The sequence below is a fragment of the Pantherophis guttatus genome, chromosome 2 (assembly GCF_059756535.1).
Source record: "Pantherophis guttatus breed Tessera chromosome 2, ASM5975653v1, whole genome shotgun sequence".
Classification (NCBI taxonomy): domain Eukaryota; kingdom Metazoa; phylum Chordata; class Lepidosauria; order Squamata; family Colubridae; genus Pantherophis; species Pantherophis guttatus.
Genome location: NC_142064.1, coordinates 173,565,053 through 173,592,784, shown reverse-complemented (window position 1 = coordinate 173,592,784; position 27,732 = coordinate 173,565,053). Strand labels below are relative to the sequence as shown.

Sequence of the window (27,732 nt, the reverse complement as noted above, 5' to 3'; positions counted from 1 at the left end):
TCTACAGTTCTGATACATGACCTTCGGAATGATCTGACACTGAGTTAGATGGTTGGGTCATCTCCCTCAGCATGGACAACTCTGCCTATACACAGTTCTCTGCAGTTTCAGCCTTTCCTTGATCTCCTTGGAGATGCTAAAGATTGGCCTGGGATCTTCTGCCTTCAAACCGTATGTTCTGCCTCTAAACCTGGACTTCAAATATCACAGTAAGGACCCATCAGAGATAGTCTAGTAGTCCAGATTAAACAGTAGGTTGGTCTTCACACATATTGACCTATAATCCCCACAGTGCTTTGTCACATAGGCCAACAGGAAGTCCTAGGAGCTGAAGTCCCAAGCCTGGAGAAGCCCCTGTGTTATCTATTCCATGTGGTATTCAAGGCAGGATGTGATTTTATCTGTTAAGGCCCATCCATATTCTAATAAATGTGAGTCCTCACTCCTGAGGGTGTGAATTTCTATTTTGTATGTCTTGGACCTTGCAGTCCCCAACTCCTGGGTACCTAATGTGTATTCCTGGAGGGACCCATAGAAAGCTCAGCATCCTAGTTGCTAATACTTTTGTCCCCTTTGTCTTCTCTCCCTCTCAAGCCAGGAGGAGGTACTTGCAAGAAGGCAGATGAATGTTGCAAAACTAAATTTTCTCTGCTTCCTAGCAACAGTCGTCACGGTGCCAGAGAGGGGGTGGGAGGGACACATCAGGGTATCACACACCCCCTTTCCTGCTTCCCTGAGCCTCATGTTATTTATATTGTGTTGACATCATTAGAATCCAATCCCTGTTTCCTATGGGAGCCTGGTATGATTGTTGAGGGTGTGACATACAGGCAGTGTTCCCACACAAAAATGGAAGCAAACTCAGCTCTTTCACATATATGCACAAAAGAGAACAGGAAAATAACTGCACAATGGTTACAAAACTGAGTATACCTTATGTGGACTCTCTCTCTCTCTCTCTCTCTCTCTCTCTCTCTCTCTCTCTCTCTCTCTCTCTCTCTCTCTCCCTCTCCCTCCCTCCCTCCCTCCCCCTCTCTCATATCTAATATCTGTCTATCTATTTACACAAATATACACACCACTACCTCTACCACACCACACCACACCCATAGTTATATTAACTGGCAAATGAACAAAACACACAAAACAGAAACATATGTCTGGCTTTTTATTTGGCAAAGGAGATAAATGGAGAAGTATAAAAGCTAAGAGAAACTTTAATGCTCAAGAGTTTACAAATTTGGATTCTTCCATGTCAGAGATGTGTTTGTACAACACCAAAGTTGCAGACAAGGGCTACCAAACCTGAGCTGCATAAATTCAGATGGCAGAAAATATTTAAAACTTCCCCCTTGCATCTGTTGTGTGGACATCCAGATCATGGCATCTCCCTCCTATCTTTCTTTCTCTTCCTATCTCATGGTAGCTTTCCCACATCTGGCCCTTCCAGATACATTTGGACTATAATTTCCAATATTCCTGACTGCCATGGCTAAAAGTGATTGAGAATTAAAAGAACTAATAGGCAACTATTATTTATCTATTAATTTTGTTCTAAAACAGGATTACTCAAGGCAAATGATAGCAATGTTTGTAGTATTTCATTTGTTTTTTTTTAAATCCAATAAAACCAAAACTAATGAAAAAATAAGAGTAGTAGAATTTCAGCCATTACTAGTAAATCATACTATGAGATCATATTCCTTTGTGGAAAGCTTGCCTGAATAAATAAACTTTGTTCAGAATATCCTAAATCTTAACAGGGAAGCCACAATCTTACCTCCTCAAGTTATTTGTTTCCCAGCCTCCACGTTATTTGGGAAAAAGCTCAGATTCCATCCCAAGTTCCCTGCCAATTCAGCTGATGTGGGAGAAAGCCATTCTGAGACAGAGAATTCCCTACCTATGAAGCAGAGGAGAATTTGAAACTCATGGCTTGAAGAGGCTGGGAGATCTGGGGCTCTACCATTAAGGGTCCGAGTTCAAGCAAAGGATAAGGCAGAAAACCCAAATTCATTCCATTTGTGTCCTATTTTTTATAAGCCTATGTGATGCAAATAGTGCACCCTTCTCCTATTCTTTCCTTCAGCAACCCTAAGAGGTGAATAACAGAATAATAGAGTTGGAAGGGACCTTGGAGGTCTTCTAGTCCAACTCCCTGCCCAAGCAAGAGACCATTTCAGACAAACAGCTGTCCAATCTCTTCTTAAAAATATCCAATGATGGAGCACCCACAACTTCTGGAGCCAAGCCATTCCACTGGTTAGTTGTTCTCACTGTCAAGCAACTTCTCCTTAGTTCTAGGTTGGTTCTCTCTTTGATTAGTTTACATCCAGTGCTGCTTATCCTTTGGAGAATAGGTTGACCCCTCTTCCTTGTGGCAGCCCCCAAAATATTGGAACACAGCTATCATGTCTCCCATGCTTCTTTTCTTCACTAGACTCGCCCAGTTCCTGCAACTATTCTTCATATGTTTTAGCCTCCAGCTCCCTAATCATCTTTGTTGATCTTCTCTGCACTTTTTCTAGAGTCTCGATATCTTTTTTATATTGTGGTGACCAAAACTGGATGCAGGCAAGTGTGGTCTTACCAAGGCATTATAAAATAGTATTCACACTTCATGTGATCTTGAGTGTGCCTCTATTAATGCAACCTAAGACTATGTTGACTTTTTTGGCAGCTGCAGCACACTGCTGATTCATATTTAAGTGGTTGTCTACTAGGAGTCCTAGATTCCTCTTACAGTTACTGCCTTTGAGCCATGTACTGCCTATTCTATACTTGTGCTTTTGGTTTTTCTAAGTTTAAATGTAATAGTTTTCTCACCATTGAATTTCATTTTGTTAGATAGGCCCCAGTGTTCAAGTCTGTCAAGATCCTTCTGGATCTTGAACCTACCATGTTTCCCTGAAAATAAGGCCCTGTCTTATATTTTTTTGAACCCTGAAATAAGCGCTTGGCCTTTTTGCCATGCGCTCAAAAGCTCGATTGGGCTTATTATCAGGGGATGTCTTCTTTTGGGGAAAACAGCATATCTTAACTTTTCAGGGTTAGTCTGAAAAAGAATGACCCAAAACCATCCACTGAATTTTGATAATTGAAGGTATATTTCAACTTTGATTTTGTGGACCAAACAAGTCCATCACTGAAAGCTCTTCTCACAGAAAAGATGAGGAACTGATTCATGGGCTCACTGTAGCCTATGTAACATCTATCTCTGACCCCATCCAGATCCTTCCTGTGGTCCAATCTTTTTCCCAGCTTTTCATCATCTCTCTTAAAGGCCCAGCCCAGCCCATTTCCTCACACGTACCCTGAATTCCCTCACTTGCATCAGCTGATCACAGAGAAGTTTTTTTTTTCCTTTCCACAAGGTTGTAAAATAGCACTTGGTTTTGTCAGTAGAGTTACTCTACAGCTTCTTTGCCTCATTGCCCATGCAGATTTTTACAGACTGTTACTACTAGGCAGGTCTACCGAATTTGAATTGCAAAAATATGGGGCCGACAAGATGGCAATACTTACGAGTACTTACGAGACCGCCTTCTGCCACCAATAGCCTCCCACCGGCCAGTACGCTCGCACAGAGTGGGCCTCCTCAGGGTGCCGTCCGCCAGACAATGTCGGCTGACGACCCCCAGGGGGAGAGCCTTCTCTGTGACGGCGCCCACCCTCTGGAACAACCTTCCCCCAGAGTTACGTACAATAACAGACCTCCGGATTTTTCGTCGGGCCCTGAAAACCTATTTATTTCAACTAGCTGGGCTGGCGTGAGTTTAATTTTAAATTGATTTTAAACTGGGTTGTTTTAATTTACGGCCAGAATATTTAATTATTTTAATATTGTTTTTAAATTTTGTATGCTCTGTTTTTACTTTGGCTGTGCACCGCCCTGAGTCCTTTTTGGAGAAGGGCGGTATAGAAATTTAATTAATAAAATAATAAATAAATAAATAAATAAATAAATAAATAAATAAATAAATAAATAAATAAAGCAGAGTTAAAAGTTTTCTGTAATCTGTTGTCATCTTGGGGCCATGGGGAAATTTGCAGCCTTTTGCTGGGAGTGATGAGCTAACTTCTCTTCGCCCTCCAGAGGCTTAGAATCCAGCTTTTAAATAACCTTTTCTATGGTCAGCCAAAAGCATTATTTGAGGGCATTGCAACTGGGGACCAAGCTTCTAAGTCAGCCCTCTCTGACAGTGTGGCATTGTGTGTAATAATCTAGAGCATTGTTTCTTGACCAGGGCAGCTTTAAGATGTTTGAACTTCAACTCCCAAAATTCTAGGAGTTAAAACCCATTCATCTTAAAGTTACCAAGGTTGAAAAACAGTGGTCTATAGCGATATCAGCAAAAGGTATCCTTAAGCTATATTCCATGGAGCAAGGGATTTGCTGCAGGTGGACTGCTTGGGAGGAGAAGATCAATTATTACAATAGTGGCAGAGTCCCAGGGTTTGGGATGCTGGATCATATGCAGCAGATGATATCTATTTCAATTTACATGCTATACAAACATCAGAGATGCATCATTGAATTCGCTTGCCCTGAACAAGTGCAAACACCCTGAAAAATTCATAGCTATTAATTAAAAATGGTTCCCACCTCAAACAAACTCAGATGAAGCTGTCCCATTTTGAATTTTAGCCACTGATCTATCTAGCATAGTATTGTCTACAATTACTGCTGCTTTTTGCTATCTTCGTGTCTCTTCCACCCATTGGTTGAACAGTATTCAGTTTTAGTTAGCCCACATTCATCAGTTTCCTGCTTTCCAATGTTTGTTGCGCAGTAATTGCCTTATTTTTATGTAATTGTGATTGACATTACAGTAGTTGGACTTAATATTCTAGAAAGCAAGATTGAAATGCCATATTACAGTTAAGATAATTTATTATTAATTATTATTTATTAATTCAATTTGTATGCCGCCCCTCTCCGAATACTCAGGGCTGCTCACAATGCATTTAAAATCATTATAAAAAAACATTTAAAAATTAAAAACATTAAAAACATTAAAACTCATTCACACCATTCATGGCCGGATCTTGCCGGATCAGAAGAGCGAGATCAACGGCCCCAGGCCTGCTGGAAAAGCCAGGTCTTCACCGCTTTTCGGAAGGCCAATAGGGTGGGGATGGTCCGGACCTCAGGAGGTAACTGGTTCCAGAGAGCTGGGGCAGCCACAGAGAAGGCCCTCCCCATGGGCCCGCCAGCTGGCATTGTTTAGCTGATGGGACCCAGAGGAGACCAACTCTGTGGGATATTACCGGTCGTTGGGAGTTATGCGGTAGAATGACACCCACAAGTGATTTTTGACTCCTGGTAACTACATCCTTGCAACTTTCTTGGCAGTATGAACATAATAGTTCACCCCTCTATTATATTGTATTGGGATTTTATATTCAACTTCCAGCCATGGATTTCCTACAGTTTCCAATCCAAGGGCTAATGAGGTCAATTCTGGTCAGCTTCCAAGATCATTCAAAGTGGACTAGGTGGTGCCACCTGCGTAGGCTATATTCTATCAATACAGCTACGATTTATGGTTATGGTGATAATAGCAATGAAAGTAAATTTGATTTAAGCGGCCATCCTATGTGATCCCAGACTTTGATTCCTTGTAGCCCTTGAACCTGGATTCCTTTTAAACAGGAACATGGAGCCTGATTTTGCACCTTTTGTGTGTAAAGCAGAGAGTCGTGTGCTGGGGTTGGGTCAGTTGTCATGGGCATCATGTGCCCATGGGCTTTCATTGGTACACACAAAGAACATTGTCATTCTATTCTTTTCTGTCTTCTAAAAGAAATTTTCCCTTAAAAATAAAAGCATCTACTCTTTGAACCTATTTTCTAAATTTTTCACAACCTAATTAGATGCTAAAAGGGACGCAGTTGCTCAGTGGCTAAGATGCTGAGCTTTTCGATCGAAAGGTCAGCAGTTCAGCGATCCGAATCCCTAGTGCTGCGTAATGGGGTGAGCTCCCGTTACTTGTCCCAGCTTTTGCCAACCTATCAGTTTGAAAGCATGTAAAAAATGCAAGTAGAAAAATAGGGACCACCTTTGGTGGGAAGGTAACAGCGCTCCATGCGCCTTTGGCATTTAGTCATGCCGGCCACATGACCACGGAGACATCTTCGGACAGCGCTGGCTCTTCGGCTTTGAAATGGAGATGAGCACTGCCCCCTAGAGCCGGAAATGACTAGCACATATGTGCGACGGGAATCTTTACCTTTAATTAGATGCTGTTAGATGATTACATTTTGATAAAAAATGACATTATTTATTAGTTTGTTTGTTTGTTTGTCAAACATGTAAAAGATAACAAGTATAGGTATGAACATAAACATAAACAAAGGAAGTAAATACAAATAAATGGTGACAGTAAGACAGGGATGGTAGGCACGCTGGTGCGCTTATGCACGCCCTGTTTATGGACCTCTTAAGAAGGGAGTGAGGTCCACGGTAAACAGTTTGAGGTTGAAACTGTGAGGGTTTGAGGCTGTAACAACGGAGTCAGGTAGAGCATTCCAGGCATTGACCACTGTGTTGCTGAAATCATATTTCCTGCAATCGAGTTTGCAGCGGTTTACCTTGAGTTTCTATCAATTGTTTGCCTATGTATTATTGTGGTTAAAACTGAAGAAGTCATTGACAGGCAAGACATTGTAGCAGACAATTTTGTGTACTATGCTTAAATCAGACTATAGGCTGTGCAATTCCAGATTGTCCAAGCCCAAAATTTTAAGCCTGGTAGCATAGGGAATTCTATTGTGAGTGGAGGAGTGGAGTACTCTTCTCGTGAAATACCTCTGAACCAGTGGTGAAATGTAAAATTTGTTACTACTGGTTCTGTGGGCGTGGCTTGGGGGGGCAATATGACTGGGTGGGTGTGGCCAACTTTTTTTTTGTTTTTTACTTTTAAAACCATTTTTTCTACAACCTCTTCGGCCAAAGAGGTTGTAAAAAAAAATGCCTTTAAAAGCCTCTGCCGATCAGGCAACTCAGCTGGGATCGTCAGAGGCTTTTAAAAGTATTTTTTTTACAACCTCTTCGGCCGAAGATGTTGTAGAAAAAATGCTTTTAAAAGCCACTGAAGATCCCAGCTGAGCGATCATCAGAGGCTTTTTTTTTTTACTTTTAAAAGCATTTTTTCAGCCGAAGAGGTTGTAGAAAAAATGCTTTTAAATTTTTTTTAAAAAAGCCTCTGATGATTGCATGGCTCAGCTGGGCATGGGGGGGGGATTGCACCCGCCGCCATCGCTACTGGATCGGGCAATCCAGTCCAAACTGGGAGCATTTCACCCCTGCTCTGAACCCGCTCAATCATGTTAATGTCTGAACTACAGAATTAGTTTCATTGCAAAACCTTACTCTTCCCTATTCTGGCATTTTTAGCACAGGAGATATCCCCAGTGCTATCACTCCTGCACTTTGCTCTTATTTCACTTTTTATTACCTTTTCAGCTGAAGAAGTAAGTTTCTTTAGTCCCTATGAAGAAACTTTCCTTCCTTACAGGTATTTAAACCAATGCCATGTAGTTGTGTACTTTCTGCTTGATGATTATATTAATATTGATGATGATATTAATATTAATGTTAATCTGATAATGTCATATTATGGGTAATTTCTGTAATGTACTTTAAAGATCCCAGATCAAAATGTGGGATGTATTTCCCTCAGAGCAAACAATATCAGAGTTCACCAGTGTGTCTATGAACTCTTCTCAGGCCAGGATTCTTCAACAAGTGCCCATGAGCACAAGGAATTTTACAGGCACTTTCTGTCAAACCCGCCACTACTTAAACCTTTAAGTAAAAATAATTTTGGCTCCATTTATTGGGAAAAGAATAGTTTTATTACAAGTCAAGTCAGAGGTTGGATTTAGCCGGTTCAGACCGGTTCAGGCGAACCGGTTGTTAAGATTTTGCGCAGTTTGGAGAACTGGCGGATCGTATCACTGGCTGGCCTCACCCAGTCACTCCTTATCTTGCCTCACCCACCTTGGACGGTGCCTAAAGTCACACCCATGGCCCAGCTGCTCACTCACTCCTTCACCCAGACAACACAAACCTCATGGTGCTGGGACCTTCTGTGAGGAGACGGCACATGGGCAAGTCCCTCCGGTGCCGTGAGGTGTGTGAGTGTTTGCTCTGTGTGTACATTTGGATGAAGAAAGAGGCGGTCATCAGAGAAGAAGTGGGGAGAGTAAGGGGCCTCTGAAGGAAGGGAAATGGGGTGGAGATAAACGAGCCGAGCAGGTGAAGGGTGGGACCAGGGTGGAAACATGTGGGAGCAAGTGGGGCAGTGGAAGGGAAGTTTCCCTTTAGAAAGGCAGGAGGTGACGCACGGACTGAACACTGTGGCTTGTTTTATAGGATCTGGAGCTTAGCAGGATCTTCTGTTTTAGAAAGCAGGTTGCGCCCCTTGCCCTGAACTGAACTTTTCTTTGAAGCTTGGATGGCCAAGCACTGCCCCATCTCTCCAGGTGTCCTTTGTATTCCCTGCCGCCACCGCCTGCCGCCTTTTGCTGGTCCAAGTAAAGAAACTTGAGTTTACTTCATGAACCTCGCTCTGCTGTCTTTCCATCCTTCCCACTCCTCCCACCCATTAAATTTCTCATCCTCCCCCAGGCTCTAGGCCCAATTTAGCAAGACAAAGCAGACGCGCCAGGTGGAGAGGGGAGAGCTGGTTTTTTTGGCTCAAGATTGGATCTTGGCCACATTGGAGATTTCATTAAAAGTCCTTTTTAAAAAGTGTGGCTGCCCCCTTCTTCACACGGGATCACCCAGCAGCGAGGAGGGAGAGGGAGAGGGAGAAGGGGGCAGCTGCTAGCAGAGAGGGGAGTGCTTCTGGGATGAGGGGAGCCGGGAAGAGAAAAGGCAGCTTCCGAGAGTGGAGGCAGGAAAGCAAAACAGGTGAGTGAGTGAAACTTTGGCCTGCTGGGTGGCCTCTTTATTCCCCCTCACTCCCAAGCCAGCTCGGTAGCACCCATCTCCTCACGTGAGAAGCGACCGAAGGGCCTTCTCTCTGGGAACACTGCTCCCGTTCAGATTCCCTGCCTCCCTCTGGTGGCCCTTGGCTGAGCGCAGTTGCCCCACCAACTGAGGAGAGAAGTGGACCCGCTTCGGCAACACCACCACCATCACCTGTGCCCAAAATCTTTTGTCTTGAAATATTTCTTGAAAGTCACCCCAAAGGGGTAAGCAAATTAGGCTCCTTATCCTACATTCTCATTAGGGGGTAGTCCTCAATTTATGGCCACAACTGAATGAAAATTTCCATTGCTAAGCAAGATTTAAGTGAGTTTTGCTCCATTTTGTGATTTTCCTTGCCACCATTAAGTGATGTTCAGTAGTAGTAAATGAATAGAGATTGTATCTTGTTGAGGCCTTTAAGGTGAGCGGCCGGGAGGTGAGGCCGGGCATGGTGAGTTGGTCATGTCCACCCAGTCACATGACCATCCAGCCACGCCTACCCAGCCTGTCATTAGGGTAGAGAACTGGTTGTTAAATTATTTGAATCCCACCACTGAGTCAAGTGTATTGTGATCAAGCATAGCCAGAACTGAGAATTGTGCGCCATAATCCCTAAATTCAACTCTTCCCTCCCTTAACTGCCTCCCATCGCTGACCCCCCCCCCATGACCAATCAGATTCAAGCAAGACATTTTCAGAACGGTCACTTCAAGCATAGCATGGTATGGAGCTGCCTTCTTTTCCCAGCTGGGAGACTTTGAAGCAGCATCTCAGGGAGATACAGCATTCATTTTCATTTTCCCCCAAGCATCCACCCTCCCATCCATTCTCCACAGAGTTCATAGCAGACTGTCAGCACAGGGTAGCAAAGTACAAGCAAGCGTAAGGTAGCAGCTGACACTTACTTTGGGCTCTTTGGACTTTGTTACTGGCTTTATACAATGGCAGCCGCTCTGTGAAATGGGTACCCATAGCCACATTTCCTCGATGGTATCCATAGTGATACTCTCAAAATCCCAAATGTGTTTTTTGATCCTAAAAGTGGGGAAAGGGTGGGTGTTCATGCAAACAGCACATGTTTTAAGGCAGAATTGAGGGCAGACTTCAATAAATTCATCAACACAGAGGAAATGTTCTTCTCATACAACTGTACCGCTGCCTGCTGGTTTTAATATTCATTTCTCCAGGGAACTTTTCAGGGAGAATCTCCCTGAAAACCTGGTTAAGTGTTTTTCCTCATCTTGTTTTTTAAAAAGCTGTCTAATCTCAAACGTAACTTAGATATATATTCAGCCCTCTTTTGTAGCTGAATGGTCACCGAATTGGAATAAGATGAATCTACAGCTTGAATGGTATGTTTTACTCATTTAAAATATCAGAGGGGAAAATTATCAAACAAATACATTTCCTAAATATGTACTTTTAAAATATTCATAGCATGTTGTGGTTCCAGTTGGCACTCATTTGTGTAATCAGCTGTGTAAGTTTTCATTACTTTATTCTCATTCTTCCCTCCCTGCCTCTTGGATTTCATTTGTTTTCATCTCCAGTGATGAAGCAATTGTTGGACTGGCGATGCAGAACAACAGACAATGTTCCTTTCCTGCCTTCCTAGCATCTCTGTCCCTCTGGTCACCACGATTCCAGCAAGAGAGATCTAGCAGTCAAAGGTTGCATGGTAAAAGTCAAGAGAAGATATGCTGGAGAGTCAATCAGGGCCCTCGTGATGATCATTCCTTCCATCTTTGTCAACATATCAGAGTGAGAAAGCAACACATCGTTCACAATTTTCTCTGTCTTCCTCGCATTATATTCCTTCATCCCTAGAGAGACTGACTTAAAAAAAAAATATATTACAAGTAGTCCTCGACTTACAACAGTACATTTAGTGACCATTCAAAGTTACAATAGCACTGCAAAATATGACAGTTTTCCACATTTGCGATCGTTGCAGCGTCTCCACGATCACGTGATCAAAACTCAGATGCTTGGCAACTGGCATGTATGTATGACGGTTGCAATTGTCCCTGGGTCACGTGATCTTCTTTTGCAACCATCTGACAAGCAAAGTCAATGGGGAAGCCAGATTCGCTTAACAACTGTTACTAACTTAACAGCTGCCGTGATTCACTTAACAACTGTGGCAAGGGAGGTCATAAAATGGGGCAAAATTCATTTAACAAATGTCTCGCTTACCAACTGAAAACTTGGGCTCAATTGTGGTCGTAAGTTGAGGACTAACTCTAACTGAAGCAGTGGTGAAATCCAAATTTTTTTACTACCGGTTCGGTGGGCGTGGCGGGCGTGGCGTGGCGGGCATGACAGGGGAAGAATACTGCAAAATCTCCATTCCCACCTCACTCCAGGGGAAGGATACTGCAATCCCCATTCCCTCCCCACTCCTGGAGCCAGCCAGAGGTGGTATTTACCGGTTCTCCGAACTGCTCAAAATTTCCGCTACCAGTTCTCCAGAACCTGTCAGAACTTGCTGGATTTCACCCCTGATCTGAAGCCATGTGTCTGGCTGCAAATAATGAGAGAGCTAACTGGGCTGAAACTGTGTTTAGGGCCGAGGAGATATTCTTTCCCTAACCCCCAAATCAAAAACAAGTGAGCTCGCTGGATCTAAACCAAACAGCCACCCCAACTCATAAGAAGCCTCTTTCATTGTCTGCAAGTTTCTGTATGTAACAAAATTTGCTCTGGTGATTAGATTGGTGTCTGGTGATTATTCAGTACCGTTATTTCTTGAATATATTGATTTTGGATGTTATTGCAGCACAGAGAGATGAATACCTGTGTATTGTGCATATTGTTCCAGCTGCAGAATGTCCTTTTGCTGCCTTCCCTAAGGACAATCTGACCTCAGTTGTATTTTTTCCTAACCAAGCTTGAAAATACCTTAACTGAAAACATTGCTGTGTTGGATGAGGAACACCTATTTTAGAAAATGTGCAAGTGCTGGAAACTGTGATTATCCAATAACTAGTTCTTGCTGTTTGGACAGCTGATGCCAAAACAAATCAATCCTTAGTTTTGCTAAGCATGTGGCAGGTAGATCTGTGAAATTTTGGTGCCCCTTGAACTCCATACAAAAATAATTCTGTCTCCCAAGGGATAATGCATCAGGAAATTGTTCCCAAAGAGAACCAGAGATTCTTCCTCTTTGAAGGATATACCCAACTACTGCTTTCAGAACTAGGTCAGCAAATAGCATTTCCCCTATATTTTTATACATTTATTAAAGTTTTTTTTTAAAAAAAAGCAAGATTAAAAACTAGTACAAACTTATTTTGTTCTAACAAAATAAGATATAAAATGTGATTAAATATGTCGATTAAGTAGGAATATGTGGGACTAGATGAAGAAAGTTAAGAATTAAGTACTGTCAGAAAGACGTTGAATTGTATAATTATTACGGATGTATTTTTGTCATAGAGGTATTTTAACTTGTATTTTTGGATTTTAAGTGTTAATAAAGGTTTTTCTAAAAAAAACTAATACAAACTAATATAAAGTGAAAAAAAAGAAAAGGAAAAATGAAATGACATAGAAAGCTAAAAGTGCAAGAAAAGGGGGAAACTTTTTTCTTTTTTAAAGATACAAAGAAACAGCTTTTCATCTTGTTTACAGCAGTTACAAATACAAAGATAAATTTACCTTTTACTCTATGGTTACAACATAACTCTTTTTCTATAATCTATTCTATATAATCATCAAAACCATAAATCATAAGTTCATTGTTCTCCGTTTCACACAGAAAGTCTACAATAGGTTTCCAGTCAGTAGTAAACGTAGATATTGTCTTTTCTCTGATCAAAGAAGTTAATTTAGCCATCTCAGCAAAAACCATCATCTTTACCTACCAGTCTTCCATTGTGGATAGTGTCATATCTTTCCAACTTTGCATATACAATAATCTTTCTGCAATTATCATGTATAAAAACAAACATCCATGATTTTTTAAAATGTATAACTTGTGATTTCCCCCCCTCCCAAACACAAATCCTTTTGTTTAAATGGTGCATCAGTTCTCAAAACAGGTATTGTCTGAAACAAAATCTTCATTCTAGGCAAAACATTCATTTTTATCACATAAATTCTCCCTAGCAATGACAGTTAGTTTCTCCCATCTTAACAGATCTTTTAAAATTTCATTCCATTTCTTAACATAATTATGTTGAAATAACATACAATTTATATTTGTCATAGTGATACCTGGTTATTTTAACTTTTCAATCTTAAAATTCATATTACTCATCAATTCTGTTTGTTTTTTCTACATTCATAATTTGTTAACATCTTTTTCTCCTGTTTATTAATCTTAAAATCTGCTAATGTACCACATTCTTTTAATTTGCTCATTAATATTTCAATTCCTTTTAAAGGATCTTTCAGAACCAACATCAAGTCATCTGCAGAAGCCCTTAACCTGTAAGTTTCTTTTTTAACCTTTATTCTCACAACTCTTTCATCTTATATCTCTCTCTATATATATTTGCTCATCTTGTCTTATATTGCTATATATCTCTCTAAGTTCTATCATCTTGTCTTATATCTCTATCTCATCAGTCAAAATAATATTTCAAGAACCAAAATAAACAAGACGGGGGGGACGACAATGGGCATCTCTGTCTTGTTCCTTGGTTTTGTTAGGTCACCATTAATTTGTGCTTTCTGGGAAATATAAAATGATGTTACCCATTTTATAAAGCTCCCTCCAAAATTCATATCTTTCAAAGCAGCAAAGCACAGTTCAGACTGTCAAAGGTCTTCTTTCCATCTAAGAAAATCAATGTAGGTTATTTTTTTTATTACATTGATCCAAATATTCCAAAGTGTCCAACACATTTCTAACATTGTCCTTTATGTATCTTTTAGATAAAACCCCACATTGATCCTCATAAATAAAATCCATTTCCCGTTTAAATACAGCAGGAATGGGCAATGTTTGATTCACAGGATGGATATCATTCTGCAACCAACAGCCTCTCAAGTATATACAGCCAAAATCTGGCTATAAAGTGACTGATTTCTGATGGTGGAATTAGCTCACAACCCCCCCCACCCCATTTTTGTTGTAAAAACAAAGGTTAGAATCAGGGCCGGATTTAGATGAAAAGAGGCCCTAGGCTATTCCACTTATGAGGCCCTTTCATCAGTGGTGGGATTCAATTTTTTTAACAACAGGTTCTGTGGGCATGGCTTAGTTGGGGGTGTGGCTTGGCAATCATGTGACTGGGTGGGCGTGGCTAGCTGGTCACGTGACTGTAGGCGTGGGTAGCTCGTCATGTGACTGGGTGGGCGTAGCTATGTGCATAGGGACTACTCAGAGGGCTGAAAAAAGTCATTTCTGACTGGGCCTTGCACTTTTGACCGGTCCTCACACTTATGACCATCCTCACATTTATGCCCATGCAGCTTTCTTAACAACCATGTCACTCATTTCACAACTGCTTCTCTTCACCATGGTGACAAGATAGGGCAAAAACGTAAAATGTGAGGACAGTCGTAAGTTCGAGGACTGGTCAAAAGTGCGAGGACCAGTCAAAAATAACTTTTTCAGCCCTCTGAGTAGTCCATATGCACAAAAGGACTACCCAGAGGGCTGAAAAAAGTGATTTCTGACAGGTCCTCGCACTTTTGACCGGTCTTCACACTTATGACTGGTCATCATTTATGCCCATTGTAGCATTCTTAACAACCATGTCACTCATTTCACAACTGCTTCTCTTCACTATGGTGACAAGATAGGGCAAAAACGTAAAATGTGAGGACAGTCGTAAATTCGAGGACTGGTCAAAAGTGCAAGGACCAGTCAAAAATAACTTTTTCAGCCCTCTGAGTAGTCCATATGCATAAAAGGATACAGCAATAGAGAGGGATGAAGGAAGGGAAGGGAAATTAGAGTAGGAGGGAGGGTAAGAGAGGGAGGAAGAGAGGAGGAGAAGGAGAAAGGAAGAGGAAGTAGGGAGGAGAAGAAGAGGGGGAGGAAGAGAAAGTAAGAAGGAAAGAAAAGAGAGAGGTGGTAGGTTTGAGGAGAAAGATTGCTGTACAATAAAAAAAATGAAAGGGAAGAAAGCCAACCCCAAACAAATATAAAGATATTAAGATAAAGAATGAATTGTTAAACTTTAAAGAATAAAAGAGAAGAAATATGAATAAATAACAATAATTAGAAACACACATACAAACATACTATGTATTTTCTTTGAACAGAGTATTTGGCCGGTTCACAAATTTAAACAGTGTTTAGTCATTTCAATTAAATTTACAATTTCTATATTTCCTTTTTGCCATATTTATTCCTCATCTATTTTTGTAAAAAACCAATGTTACCCTTCATCCTCATCTCTAATCTTAAATCAAATTCAATTTTTCCCTTCTATTCTATATTATACCCCTTCCCATTGTCATCTATTTTTATATCCATCCTCACATTGGTTAATTATGTAATATTACTTGTTTAATATAAATTCAACATTTTAATATAAATCAATTAGTTATATAACTACCTTTTTTGTATATTAATATGAACATGAATATTCCAATTATTTCCATGCAATCCAATTTCTTACAAATCAATTAATTATATTTACCAATAATAATAAACCAAATAATTTCCCCCATATATTCCTCCAAACCACAACTTAATCATTTCTGCTTTCAGAAATATACAATTAATAGTATCTCAATTATTACAATTCCCTAGTTAAATAGAGCTTTTTTTCTTTTGTGTTTTAAAATCCTGAACTCTCCTCTTTTTCCCTAAATTTCCCATTGTTTGCACCTACCTTTTTTGGTGAGGAAAAAGAAAAGAATTCTGCCTGCCTAATTTTCCAACCTTGCAGCAACAGCAAAGCAGTTTCAGTTTCGTTTCTCAGCATAGCTAGGGGGAAAAAAATCAGCACTCTTTGCAAGGAAGCAGAAGAGCCCTGAGCAAAACAGCTGAGACAAATCAGCTGAGAGCCGGGAGGCCAATTAGCCTATGCTGAAGCTCCGTGGCCCAATAAAATTACAAAAAAACCACCGAACCCTTTGTTAAATTGCTGGCTCCCCCGCCCCTCGCCCACCACTATTTATTGGCAATAAATAGTGGTGCGGAGGGGCGGGGCAAGCCAGCAATTTAACAAAGGGTTCAGCTGCACCACTGGCTCTAGGGCGGCCCTTTGAAGCCCCGCGGCAAGAATTTGAAGTTTTTTTTTCCTCTAGCCATCAGCTGGGACTCCGGAGGCAGCAATAGATTGAGAGTGGGCAGGGTAAGCGAACGGCCGGCGATCCAACAGAGCAGAGAGTGAGGGTGAGTGAAGGCGAGGAAGCTGTCTCAGGAATTCTGGAAGTTGAAGTCCACAGGTTGTAAAAGAGCCACAATTGCCTACCCCTGGCTACGGTAGGCTGGTGCCGCGTGGGTGGGAGGCGAGGGGCGGGCGAGCCAGCAATTTAACAAAGGGTTTGGCCGAACCCCCTAGAACCCCCAGAATCCCACCACTGTGTAGGCCCCTCTTGATCTTGAGGCCCTAGGCTGAAGCCTAGTTAGCCTATAGGAAAATCCGGCCCTGGTTAGAATGGGATTAGAACTTTAAATGGCAAACTGCTCCAGTTCCTGCTTATACCACCCCGTTCCCCAAGTGTAAAAATGCCCACAAATCTTCCATTGAAATTCAACTAAATTCAACCATACATTTGCTATTAAAACTTTATATTTTCATATTTGATGCTCTGAGTTTGGGCTGTTCAAGTTTTCAAGAAGTAAAATATGAAGATGGAAATGGCCTTTGTCCCCTCCAAAGTCTCCTTCTCTCCCCCACTGATTACACTCAATTTGTCAAAAAATAAGCCAAAATAATTCAAGCCCACCGATTCCCACGACATCACTGAGTGCTCCTAACAACCACCAAATGGCCAAGAGGTTATACTGAAGCCTTCAAAATCACATGCCAAGAGTATATTCCACTAAAGCTTTCACACTTCACTTTGGACGAGACAATTTCAGATGGTCCGTCAAATTCCACTGTTGGAAAAGCAAGAAAACAAGCAACCATGAACAAATCTTGATTCAACTTCTGAAAGTCTTCCTTGGTGATATCAGTAGAAAGTATGTACTTCTCATGTCTTTGGTTTAGTCAGACATCCTAATAGATCAACACATATTATATTATGAAAGGATCAATTTCCTCATGCCAAAGCAACATAATGAACTTTTCAAACTGAGGTATAGTTGTACTAAAATTACAGAATCTATAATTTATACACTGCAGGATCCAATCTGGATCGGTCCTCGGAACCAGAGATATAGTCTTCTAAGCTTTCGGACTCATGCTGGAGCCCATCGTCAAGGAACTTCTCTTTATTTTATTCATTTATTTTATTTAGGAGATTTATATTTCCGCCTATTGGCATATGGTGACTCAAGGCAGCTTACAAGAATATAAAAACATCATATAAAAACAGTAAAATTCATAAGAGAGAATCATATATAAAAAAATAAAATAACCCCCCCACCCCACCCCTGCGACAACACATCACAAGAGCCATTTAATAGGCTCCATCCTGCTCTGTGTTTCCCAGGCCTGCTGGCAGAACCAGGTCTTCAGCGCCTTCCTAAAGAATGTTAGAATAGGGGCCAATCTAATCTCTGTCACATATAAATGCCTCACCCACACAAGCAGGTACATATAGCTCAGGGCTGCAAGGGTTAACCCACATAAACCATACATCCACCTCCCCCCTAGACCACTCCTTACCCCAGACTCCGCCTCCCAGGTACTTAAGGTTGTCCCACGCTGCTCCAGATGTTCTTGCAGATGATCACTGTAACGAGAAGGTCAATGTCAATAAACGGTTACTTCTTTAAACAGTAATGAGCCTATGTCTGTTATTGGGTCTGATCCTTAAGATTGTAACAAAATGGTAACAGAGGATGGTTTAATGACCCAATAACAAGAAGACATGCCAAAGGAGCAAATCGCAACCGAAGAAAAGAAGAAGCCAAACACCCGCGCACAAACCAAAAGAATGGCGGCACAGTTGTCCCTCCATGGCAACCTCCTGGTGGGAACACCAGAGAATCCCGAAGCCAAGGCCAGCCCTAAGACAGCAACGATGAATGACAGAAAAGGGATCCGAAGCCAGGCCCGCCAAGAAACCAATGCACAAGGGAACAACAAACTCCGACTCGACATACTGGAGCTACTAAAATCACCTACGGCCGATGAGGACCTCATTGCGAACCTCCAGAGCCTGATCCAAGGCCATGGAGCAGCAAGAGAAGACCGTAACCAAAGCCCAGAACCTGATGATCACAACCCGGTAAGAGACTCGCCCCCAGCTGAAGCCGCGACCGACAATGAAGAGCCCGATCTCACGCAAATTTTGAATGGTGGCCATCTTTGTTCAAGCAGCCTGCCAAGATGGCCGACTACCAACCAATCAAAGGCCGAGATTCAAAATGGCCGGCACAAAAAGCATGCACCCCCCTAACCAGCAAGGAAGATGAGTCCTATGGGGATGAAGGGTCTGACCCGGGCCTCGAAGCATCCCCAAACGAGCGGCAGATCGAACGGGCCATAAGGACCCTCACTGCCACCCTCAGCTCAGAGCTAAAGATCCAAAAGAACAAACCCAAAACACAAAGGAGAACCAGGGGCAGGGAGGAAAAGCGCCAAGCCACCCACTCGAGGGACACGGACGACGGTGCCAGCCCACCGACATTGCTGCACCCCATGAGATCGCGACACCACCCCCCGATGAGACCACCGCCTCCGGAGCGCAAAGACCGGACCAGATACTCACCGCTGCTGCAGGACCGCCCGAGCCGACTGGATCTCCCATCGGACGACTTCGCGGCGACTCGGCCACCCTCGACTCACCGCTGGATCCACAAAGTCGAAGCTGAGGCCTACCCAACAGAAAGAGACCTCTACACAGGAGCTACAGCAACGAGAACCTCCTCCTCCGACTGCAGAGCTGAAATGGACTTCATGCATGCGCAGATTCGCCTAGAGGAAGAAAGAGAAAAAAAAGTGCAGAGAGGACCTTTTAAACTCCCTGCGAGTATCCCTATGCTGTATTGCGGCTATAGACACATTCAGAACCATGGACAGCCGCCTGCTGTAAGTAACCTAACAAATAATACAGGGAATTTGCCAAATGATTTCCCAAAGTTAAAAATGGATGGGTCTAACCTCCTGGAGTGGAGCCAACAGCTCCAGCTGGTTTTTTTGAAGGAAAATATTTTATTCTTTATTACTAACCCCCCAGAAAGGCCATGGACTTTTGAACTGGACTGCCTGCACCACAAGGCCTTTTACTTACTAATCTCCAGTATTTCTCCTACCATATACCTCAGTGTTAAGCATTATTTAACGGTGTCAGAACTAATGCAAAAAATGTTTGGGCTTTTCTATAGTGAGAGCGTGGCAACAACAACCAGAATCTCTAAAGAATTCTATTCTGCCAGGATTAGGCCAGGGGCTTCTATGAGTGAGCACCTGCTAGGGTTAAATGCTGCCAGGACTGAGTTACACCTGAGAGGGGAAATTGTGTCAGATCAAACCATGAAGAGCGTGATAGTTAATTCCCTAGACCCCACTTGGGATAACTTTATCACACACTTAGATTCACTAAACCTAGGGCACATAGCTATTGACAGCCTAACCAACAGGTTGATAGCAGAAGATTACCTGAGGAAGAACCACCCCACATCACGCAGGGAGCACAAACCCATAAAGAAAGTAGACTTTCAGGACAGACAACAGGAGACAGCAGAGTGCTACAATTGTGGGTCCAGAAACCACTACAAAAGGGACTGCCCCAGAAACTTCAGAGAAAGGGACAGACATGAGCACAGACCCAGACATCCAGAGAGACAAACAACAGACAATAGGTATAGACGTAGGGATTCTCCCAACCCAAGGGATAGATGGGGAAACAGGGACAGTTCAAGAGACAGCCCAACCGGGTCACTATACGGGATTGGGGAACACACACTAGGGATGCTCCAAGACAGGGAAGGCTCCATGTGGTTCATTGATTCAGGAGCTACCAACCACACTACACATAACAGGCATCTACTTTCTTCATTCACGGAAGAGGACTTCTTAGTCAAGGTAGCCAACCAAAGTGATGTCCGGGTGACTGGGAAGGGAAACGCTTACCTCCCAGGGATAGCTGATCCCAGAGATACCCCACAACATACTAGCTGTCCTGAAACTCAGCAAGGAGTCAGGGATAGAGATAATCTTCAAGGGAAGAAGGGCACTCATGAATAGGAACAGGGAGAACATAGGAGAGGTAGTAGTTAGAGGAGGGCTACCATACCTACATACCGATGGCCACTACATGGATAGTATAAACGCCAACATGGAGACAGGGATAGATAAGACAAAACCCGAACCAGAAGAAGACAAGACTGACAGCATAGATGAAGGGGAACAGGGAAATAGAGTTGACCGCGCACATGAACATAACACATACAGTCAGAAGAAATCCAATATAGGCAAGCCCATCCACGATGATTGTGCCCACCTGTTACACCAAAAGTTAGGGCACGCTACCTTCCCTATTATTCAAAGAATGACCAAATGTACCGAAGGTATCAAAGTAAAGGACTGTAAAAATTATCTCGAGTATTCGGTCTGTAAATGCTCAAAACTAAAAACCAAACCTAGGCCCAAGAAGGCAACACGCACCACCAGTCACATTTTTAACTTAGTGCACATGGACTTAGTGGGGCCCCTAAGGCCATCCATAAAATATAGAAAAAGATACTTCCTTACCATCGTGGACGACTACAGTCGCTACGGTTTCGTGTACACACTAAACCACAAAAGCGAGGTGTATCAAAAATTTAAAGAGTTCTACAAGAGGGGAGAAGTTCAACATAACACCCTGACAAAGCAGATAATGACTGACAGGGAATCAGAATTCCTCTCGAAAGAATTCACACACTGGCTCAAGTCTAAGAGGATACTACACTACACGTCATCACCGTTTTCAGCCTTCCAGAATGGGGTGGCGGAACGAAGGAATTCCACACTACAAACCATGGTTAGATACGCACTAGAAGATGTGGGAATTGGCCAACATTTTTGGTCAGAGGCCTTAGTGTATTCCAACTACACACTCAACAGACTATGGTCTAGTGTGATTGATAAAACTACATATGAGTTGATGTACAACAGGAAGCCACAAATAGGACACCTACATGTGTTTGGAGTAACAGCTAATGTACACATACCAAAACAACTACGCCACAAAGGGAACAAGGTATCCAGAAGCCTTAGGTTTATGGGTTACAAACCAGGCACCAAGGGATTCCAATTTGTAGATAACAACAACAGGTTCATTGTGTCCAGAACAGCTGTGTTCCATGAACAAGCGAACTGGTCCAAAATACACCTCAACGAAATACTCCTCAGTCAGGAGACAGGTCATAACACACAGGAACAGGCCAAACAAACCATAATAGACAGTGAGAAGGATAGGAAACACAAGCTCATTCACCAAGAAGTAAAAATCAGGGAATGGAAGGGAGACCACCCCAAAATAAAAATAGACACCCTCTGACAGAAGGAAGCAAGGTACTTGCACGACACTGAATTGACCCCAAACAGACCGGTTAGGGCAAGCAGGAACCAGTTGCCCAAAAGACTTGAGGACTATGTACTCCACATACACGACAACCCAATCACTCCTAATTCGTACGAGGAGGTGCTCAAACTCCCCCAGGAGGAAAAGTTGAAATGGGAGACAGCCATGGAAAAGGAAATGAGCAGCCTCAAAGAGTTAAATGTGTTTACACCTGCCGAAGTCCCCGAAGATAAGTCCCCAATAGGAACCAGATGGATCTTCAAGATCAAAACACTAGAAGGTGGCAAGACACTGTACAAACCGGCTAGTGGCTCAAGGGTTTGCCCAAAAATACCCAGAGGACTATACCAAAACCTACTCACCCACCGTGAGAGCAGAAAGCGTTAAAAGTGCCTTAATAATCGCGTCCATCCTAGGCCTGGAAGTACATCAATTCGATGTGCAAACCATATACCTACATGCCAAACTGGACAAGGAGATCTATGTCAAGGCACCACACAGCAGGGACACATGCAAGGGTGACACATGGCTACTCAATAAGAGCTTGTATGGGTTAAAGCAGTCTGGGAAACGGTGGTACGAGTGCCTGGTCAAGGTACTTGAAACAATGGGCTTCACTACAACCCCAGCAGACAATTACTTCTTCGTCAGAAAGGAAGGCAGTTCCCTAGAGTACGTGCTCATCTACGTGAATGACATACTGTACATTGGCAAATGCAAAGAAAAATGTGACTCCTTCGCAAGCAAACTAGGTGAACATTTCTCACTAAAGTCTCTAGGGAAGATTAATAAATATCTGGGTGTACAGATCAACAAAACATCCAAGGGGTTTCGTTTATCACAAAAAGAAAAAAATCATTGAACTCCTACACAAGTGTAACATGGCAGATGCTAAACAAAGTAAAACCCCCATGCAACCAGATTTTGTGAAAAACATGTACAACGAGGCACCCGAATTTAAGGACAATACGCTCTACAGGTCAACTATAGGGTCACTTTCATATATTGCCAATTGGACCAGGCCCGATATCGCCCTATCCGTCAACTTGCTGTCCAGACACATAAGCAAACCCACTGTATACCACTGGGAAGCTGTCAAGAGGGTACTCAGATACCTGAAGTACAGTTCGGATACATGCCTATGTCTAGAACCGGAAGCACTCGATGGGCCAGTCCTCACCTGCTACGCGGATGCCGATTGGGCAGGAGATGTAAAGAGCAGGAAGAGCACTTCAGGTTACGTGTTCTTTCTTAACAATAGCCCTGTACATTGGTACACGGGCAAACAAAATCTAGTAGCCACATCAACCACCGAGGCAGAGTACATATATTTATCCAAGGCTGCCAACAACCTAACGTGGTTCGATGACCTACTCAACAGCATCTGGACTGAACCTGCCTACCCCATAGTCATCCACGAGGATAACAAGGCAGCTATTGAAATATCCAGGGCAGATGCCATAGGCCAAAGATCCAGACACATTGATATAAAGCACAAACATGTGAGGCAACTGTCGAAGATCGGGTTCATCAAGGCCACACATTGTGACACCGAAGAACAAACTGCAGACATATTAACGAAACCCCTACAGAGCAAGCAACACGCATACCTAGTGTCCAAACTATGCGTTCTCCTATGCACTCTTCCCCAAACACAAAGCACGCACATGCAGGTTAGGCATTTAGAGGGGGATCTGTCACATATAAATGCCTCACCCACACAAGCAGGTACATATAGCTCAGGGCTGCAAGGGTTAACCCACATAAACCATACATCCACCTCCCCCCTAGACCACTCCTTACCCCAGACTCCGCCTCCCAGGTACTTAAGGTTGTCCCACGCTGCTCCAGATGTTCTTGCAGATGATCACTGTAACGAGAAGGTCAATGTCAATAAACGGTTACTTCTTTAAACAGTAATGAGCCTATGTCTGTTATTGGGTCCGATCCTTAAGATTGTAACAATCTCGGGGGAGGGGGGGCTTCTCTCTACTGAAACATTCTTGGGAATCCTGGAAAAACATGTTTGTCTTCATTCATAATTTATACGCTGAATCTTTGAATATATTTGCTATCTATTTTCTCAGATTTTTGGATGTTTCTTCTCTGTACCTATTGCTTTATGGCTCATTATCATCACCACAGTGAGATATGGTCTTTAAAACCATCCCAAATGGGTTTCAGATGTGGGAAACAGGCTTAGCTACTGATATGGGAATGTTGGAAAACATTTCTGACTGTCATTAAAAATGTAATGTCTTCTCTGAAAAGGCTTTTTTTTTTTTTGAGGGGGTTTTTATATTTTTTCAAAATGATAATTGAAATGCACCAGAAAATCACATGGATCAAAGTAAAATCTGTTCCATATTTTGCTGCTAGATGTGCACATCTAACTAACACTATACAATTTCCCATAATTTCTTCAGTGCTTGTCAATTGTTACAGAAGCATTAAACAATGCTTTTGTCTTAAACACTACAAAATTCTCTGAGTCCTGAATCAGAGGCATTTTTCAATGACCTTTCAGCAGTTGCATAATATATCATGAATATATCATGAAAAAAAGAATTCCAAAATGAATCTTGAGAACCTTAAAATGTGGCGAGTATAAGGCAGAATCTGCCCACATCAAAACACTTTCTATTCTAAATGTTTGTTTTTTCTTCATAAGAACATAGCTACAGTACAAAGGTATAATAGAGGTTTTTGTGCAAACATAGTGATTTTTCAACTCATGGCATTTCTGATAGAACTGAATTTTGAAAGACAATCATTTCATTGCTTTCCTTTTTTCCCCCTATAGTTGCATTAAAGCAGAATCTAGGACAGTAAAATTATTTGTCACTTGATTCATCTTCATGATTTGGGATTTAAGACGCGCAGTTCAAAAATGGAGAGGCAGCCTTAAGAGAGCAAGCATTTGCTTGAGAAGTAAAGAAAAATGATTTTCAGCTCAGTCCAAGGTAGGTTTACTTAGAAGTAAGTTCTCCTGAATCCAGTGGGATTTAAACACTGGTAAATATGCATGAAGCTATGCTTCGACTCCAGGTTGGAGATGGAATAAAAATCATTGGCTGGTGTACATGAGATGAGAGTATTGCAAGACAAAAGAAGATGTGAGTTTAACAGAATAAGGGAGTTTCTGTTAAATGTGAGTTTCTCATACTAGTGGCTTCATCCTAATTTATCTCCCCCATCCCAATTTAGAAAGCGAAGCAGAGTTTAGCAAGATTAAATGGGACCTCACCTGGGACTTTTGAGGTGATTGAGGATTAGGGTTAGGCTTCTGGAGTTGTTGGACATCATATAGAGAATTGACCAGAAGCCAGGAAGCTGGTTCCAATGGGAAAACCAAGCGAAGAGGAAAAACAAAAATGAGACTTAAGCAAAGTCAAGGTTGGAGCCAAGGAGTCTGTGTGGTAGAGCACAAAACATCAACCTCATGAAAGGCAGGTCAGGAACTTTACTCAGCATTTCAAACATACCACTGGAATAAGCAAAATCAAAGTGGACTTAGTAGACTAGAGAGAACAAATATGGCTCCTTCAAAACAATGTCCCCAAGTTCCTTGGTAGAATCCAGGCTTTAAATGCAAAAGAAGTCAAGTCTGAGTCCTCAATATCTCTTACTTTAACCTTCCCCAGCCTATATGCCTTCTACTTGTGTTGAGTTCAGCTCCCAAAATTCTCATGGCCAGTAAAATCATCATTGAAAATTGTGGGAATTGCAATCTCTATAATTGCAGGTGTGCAGGCTGGAGAAGCCTACTTCAGTAGACCCGAGAGAGGCTCCTGTTGAAAATCTTGTAGACTTGTTGACAGCAAGATAGATAGATGAACCCTGATGGCTTGGTGGTTAGAATGCAGTATTGCATGCTAATTCTGCTGACTGCCAGCAGTTCATTCCTGACCAGCTCAACGCTCACTCAATTTTCCATCCTTCCGAGGTTGGTAAAATGAGGACCCAGATTGTTGGGGGCAATATGCTGGCTCTGTAAACGGCTTAGAGAGGACTATAAAGCACTGGTATATAAGTGCTATTGCTATTGCTTAGATATGAGTTTACCTCAAAGTACCCTAGAGATGTATTGGGTGACAGCTTCTAGGCTGCCTATTCCCAACAGTTCTATAGTTTTGGAATTCTAGAAGGGTGCCACATTGTGGAACTGGAGGGCACCACATTGTGGAAAACTGGCATTGGTACTACTGAATATTAATACAGTACCATTCTTTATAAGGCATCATCTTATGGCCCTTGCTACACACTCTGCTACCAATAGGCTTACTATTCTGCAAAAAATCCTTTGCAAATGGAGACCTGGCTTTCAATCATCTCTTAGCAGCGAGCACCTACCATGTACACCATCTCTAGAGCTATCTTGGAAGCGAGTACCTACATGTACACCATCTTCTAGAGCTAAGGAAGGAACAAATATGAGCGATATGTGATGTGGTTTTAAGGTAACCACAGGCCAACTTAAGCACCAGAGAGCACAATAGAAACCAGATGTGAACAGTGCCAAAAAACTCTTGATGCTTCAGGCTCTTGCTCAGAAAAGGTTACTGTAAGGGTTTTTTTTTTCTTCATTCTCTCTCTCCCCCCATACAGCTGGAGAACTTAGAATGACTGCACAGAAGTAGGATCGATGCGTTCAAAGATGCAGCCTTCGCAGCACTTGCAAGCCTGCTTTCTCCCCTTCCCTTTCCAAACACAGAAAGTGTGTGATATTCCACAAGTGCAGAAGATCTAGGAAACGCATTCCTTCCCCTATTCCCCCTCCCACCTCCCTAAGAAGATTAAAGCCCCATTGTTCTCTTGCCAATTTTAGCCCATTAAGCAAGCTAATCACAAGGAAAGGCCATTATTGGCTGAACAACACACTGTAAATTATTAATGCAAAAAGCAGGATTGCATCTCCAGAGAGAAATCCTGGGCATCAGCCATCAGGGATAGCCCCGGTTCTGGGAGCTCTCCTAAATGAGAAAGCAGGAGCAGCACTCATCTATCGCCTGTGTCAGTGGGGGGAAGGAAAAAACAAAAAGGGAGGGCACCTGCCAGAAGCAGTCCTCCACCAAGAGGAAAGATGCAACACTCCTTCTTCATGGGGAGGAGCTGGCACTGGGTATTTTCAGAAGTGCTTACCAGATGCAAGCGTCCCTCTGGATATAACCAGAGATTTCTCATTTGGGGGATCAATCAGGTGGTTTGGTTCAGGGCACCACGATCCTCATTCAGCAAATACAGTGTTGCAGAGCAGCTCCCTGGATGTCTGTGTGGCTTATGGGGGGGCAGGAGGGGGGGAAGAATCTTATCGGTTTGCAGCGTTCGCTATACTATACTCCAAAAACCCAGTTACGGCAGTTATATTTTTCACACTCCCTGCTTGAAAGGCTCTAAAAATATGGAACTGCTTTACACCGAGCCCAGCTATTATATTGCCACTCTGACTGACAATGGCTCTTTGAGGCTTCAGTCACGTTTTTCCCCCCCTGTTCTGTTACCTTGAAGTGAAACACTTTGGTGGTGCAATTTAGGAGTGCTCTGGGGGCTGCATATATCCCATAGATTGGGAGGTTCCCCCTTTAGAGGCACATAGTCCTCTCAACAATGACCCTGTAAAATACACCAGGAAGAAAATTAGTGATATCTCATGTGTATTCATCAGTTTCATGCATTCGATCATGAATCCTGGGGGCTGTCCATAATTACCATGGCAGAGCCCTACTTTGCTCCGTTTAATAACAAAGAACTCATGAATGGATGGTGGAACAGCTGTACACCTGGATAGTTTCAAAAGCTGGGAAAAAATAACCAAGGATTATTAAGGAAAGCGGTGAATGCCCCAACTCTTCCTCATGCAGAGCGGAGAACCTCACGCTCATATCTGTCACAAAAGCAACTTGCTTTTCTTCTTGGGATTGACTGCAATTGTATAAATGTGCAACGCATTTACAACGTGAAGCAAAAGAAATGTCAATAAATTGTGGTACCTAATTTATGTTCTTGGTGATAATGGACATCTGACCATGACACCTTCTGAGTATTTGGCTTCTAGTGATACTATAGTCAGCCTTTCCCAAAGCACTGACAGGGGTGATGAGAGATGCAACTCAAAACAACTGGAGGGGACCTAGTGAGGAAAGCTTTTTTTTTTTTTTAGT

The 27,732-nt window shown here is 42.4% G+C and overlaps 1 protein-coding gene and 1 long non-coding RNA gene across 6 annotated transcripts in view; one reads left to right on the top strand and one right to left on the bottom strand.

Annotated features, from left to right (window-relative positions):
* The window catches only part of LOC148115439 (uncharacterized), a 94,646-nt gene that overhangs the window by 43,943 nt on the left and 22,971 nt on the right, over positions 1–27,732 (bottom strand). For 2 of the 5 annotated variants that reach the window (XR_015732520.1, XM_087887326.1), the window contains 4 exons: positions 23,375–23,441; positions 18,773–18,978; positions 17,725–17,791; positions 15,169–17,112 (listed from right to left, as the gene is read on the bottom strand). Coding sequence is in view for 4 of the 5 variants with exons in the window: in XM_087887326.1 (XP_087743452.1) it covers positions 17,104–17,112; positions 17,725–17,791; positions 18,773–18,966 (270 nt within the window). In the remaining variant the exon portion in view is untranslated. Of the gene's footprint in view, positions 1–12,544; positions 17,113–17,724; positions 17,792–18,772; positions 18,979–23,374; positions 23,442–27,732 lie in introns of those variants that run through there. The other 3 variants (XM_087887324.1, XM_087887323.1, XM_087887325.1) reach the window with 3 other exon arrangements.
* LOC148115441 (uncharacterized) lies at positions 18–27,565 on the top strand. The gene is made up of 4 exons (XR_015732521.1): positions 18–209; positions 13,369–13,414; positions 24,375–24,534; positions 26,180–27,565. It is a non-coding gene; the product is annotated as an uncharacterized LOC148115441 (long non-coding RNA).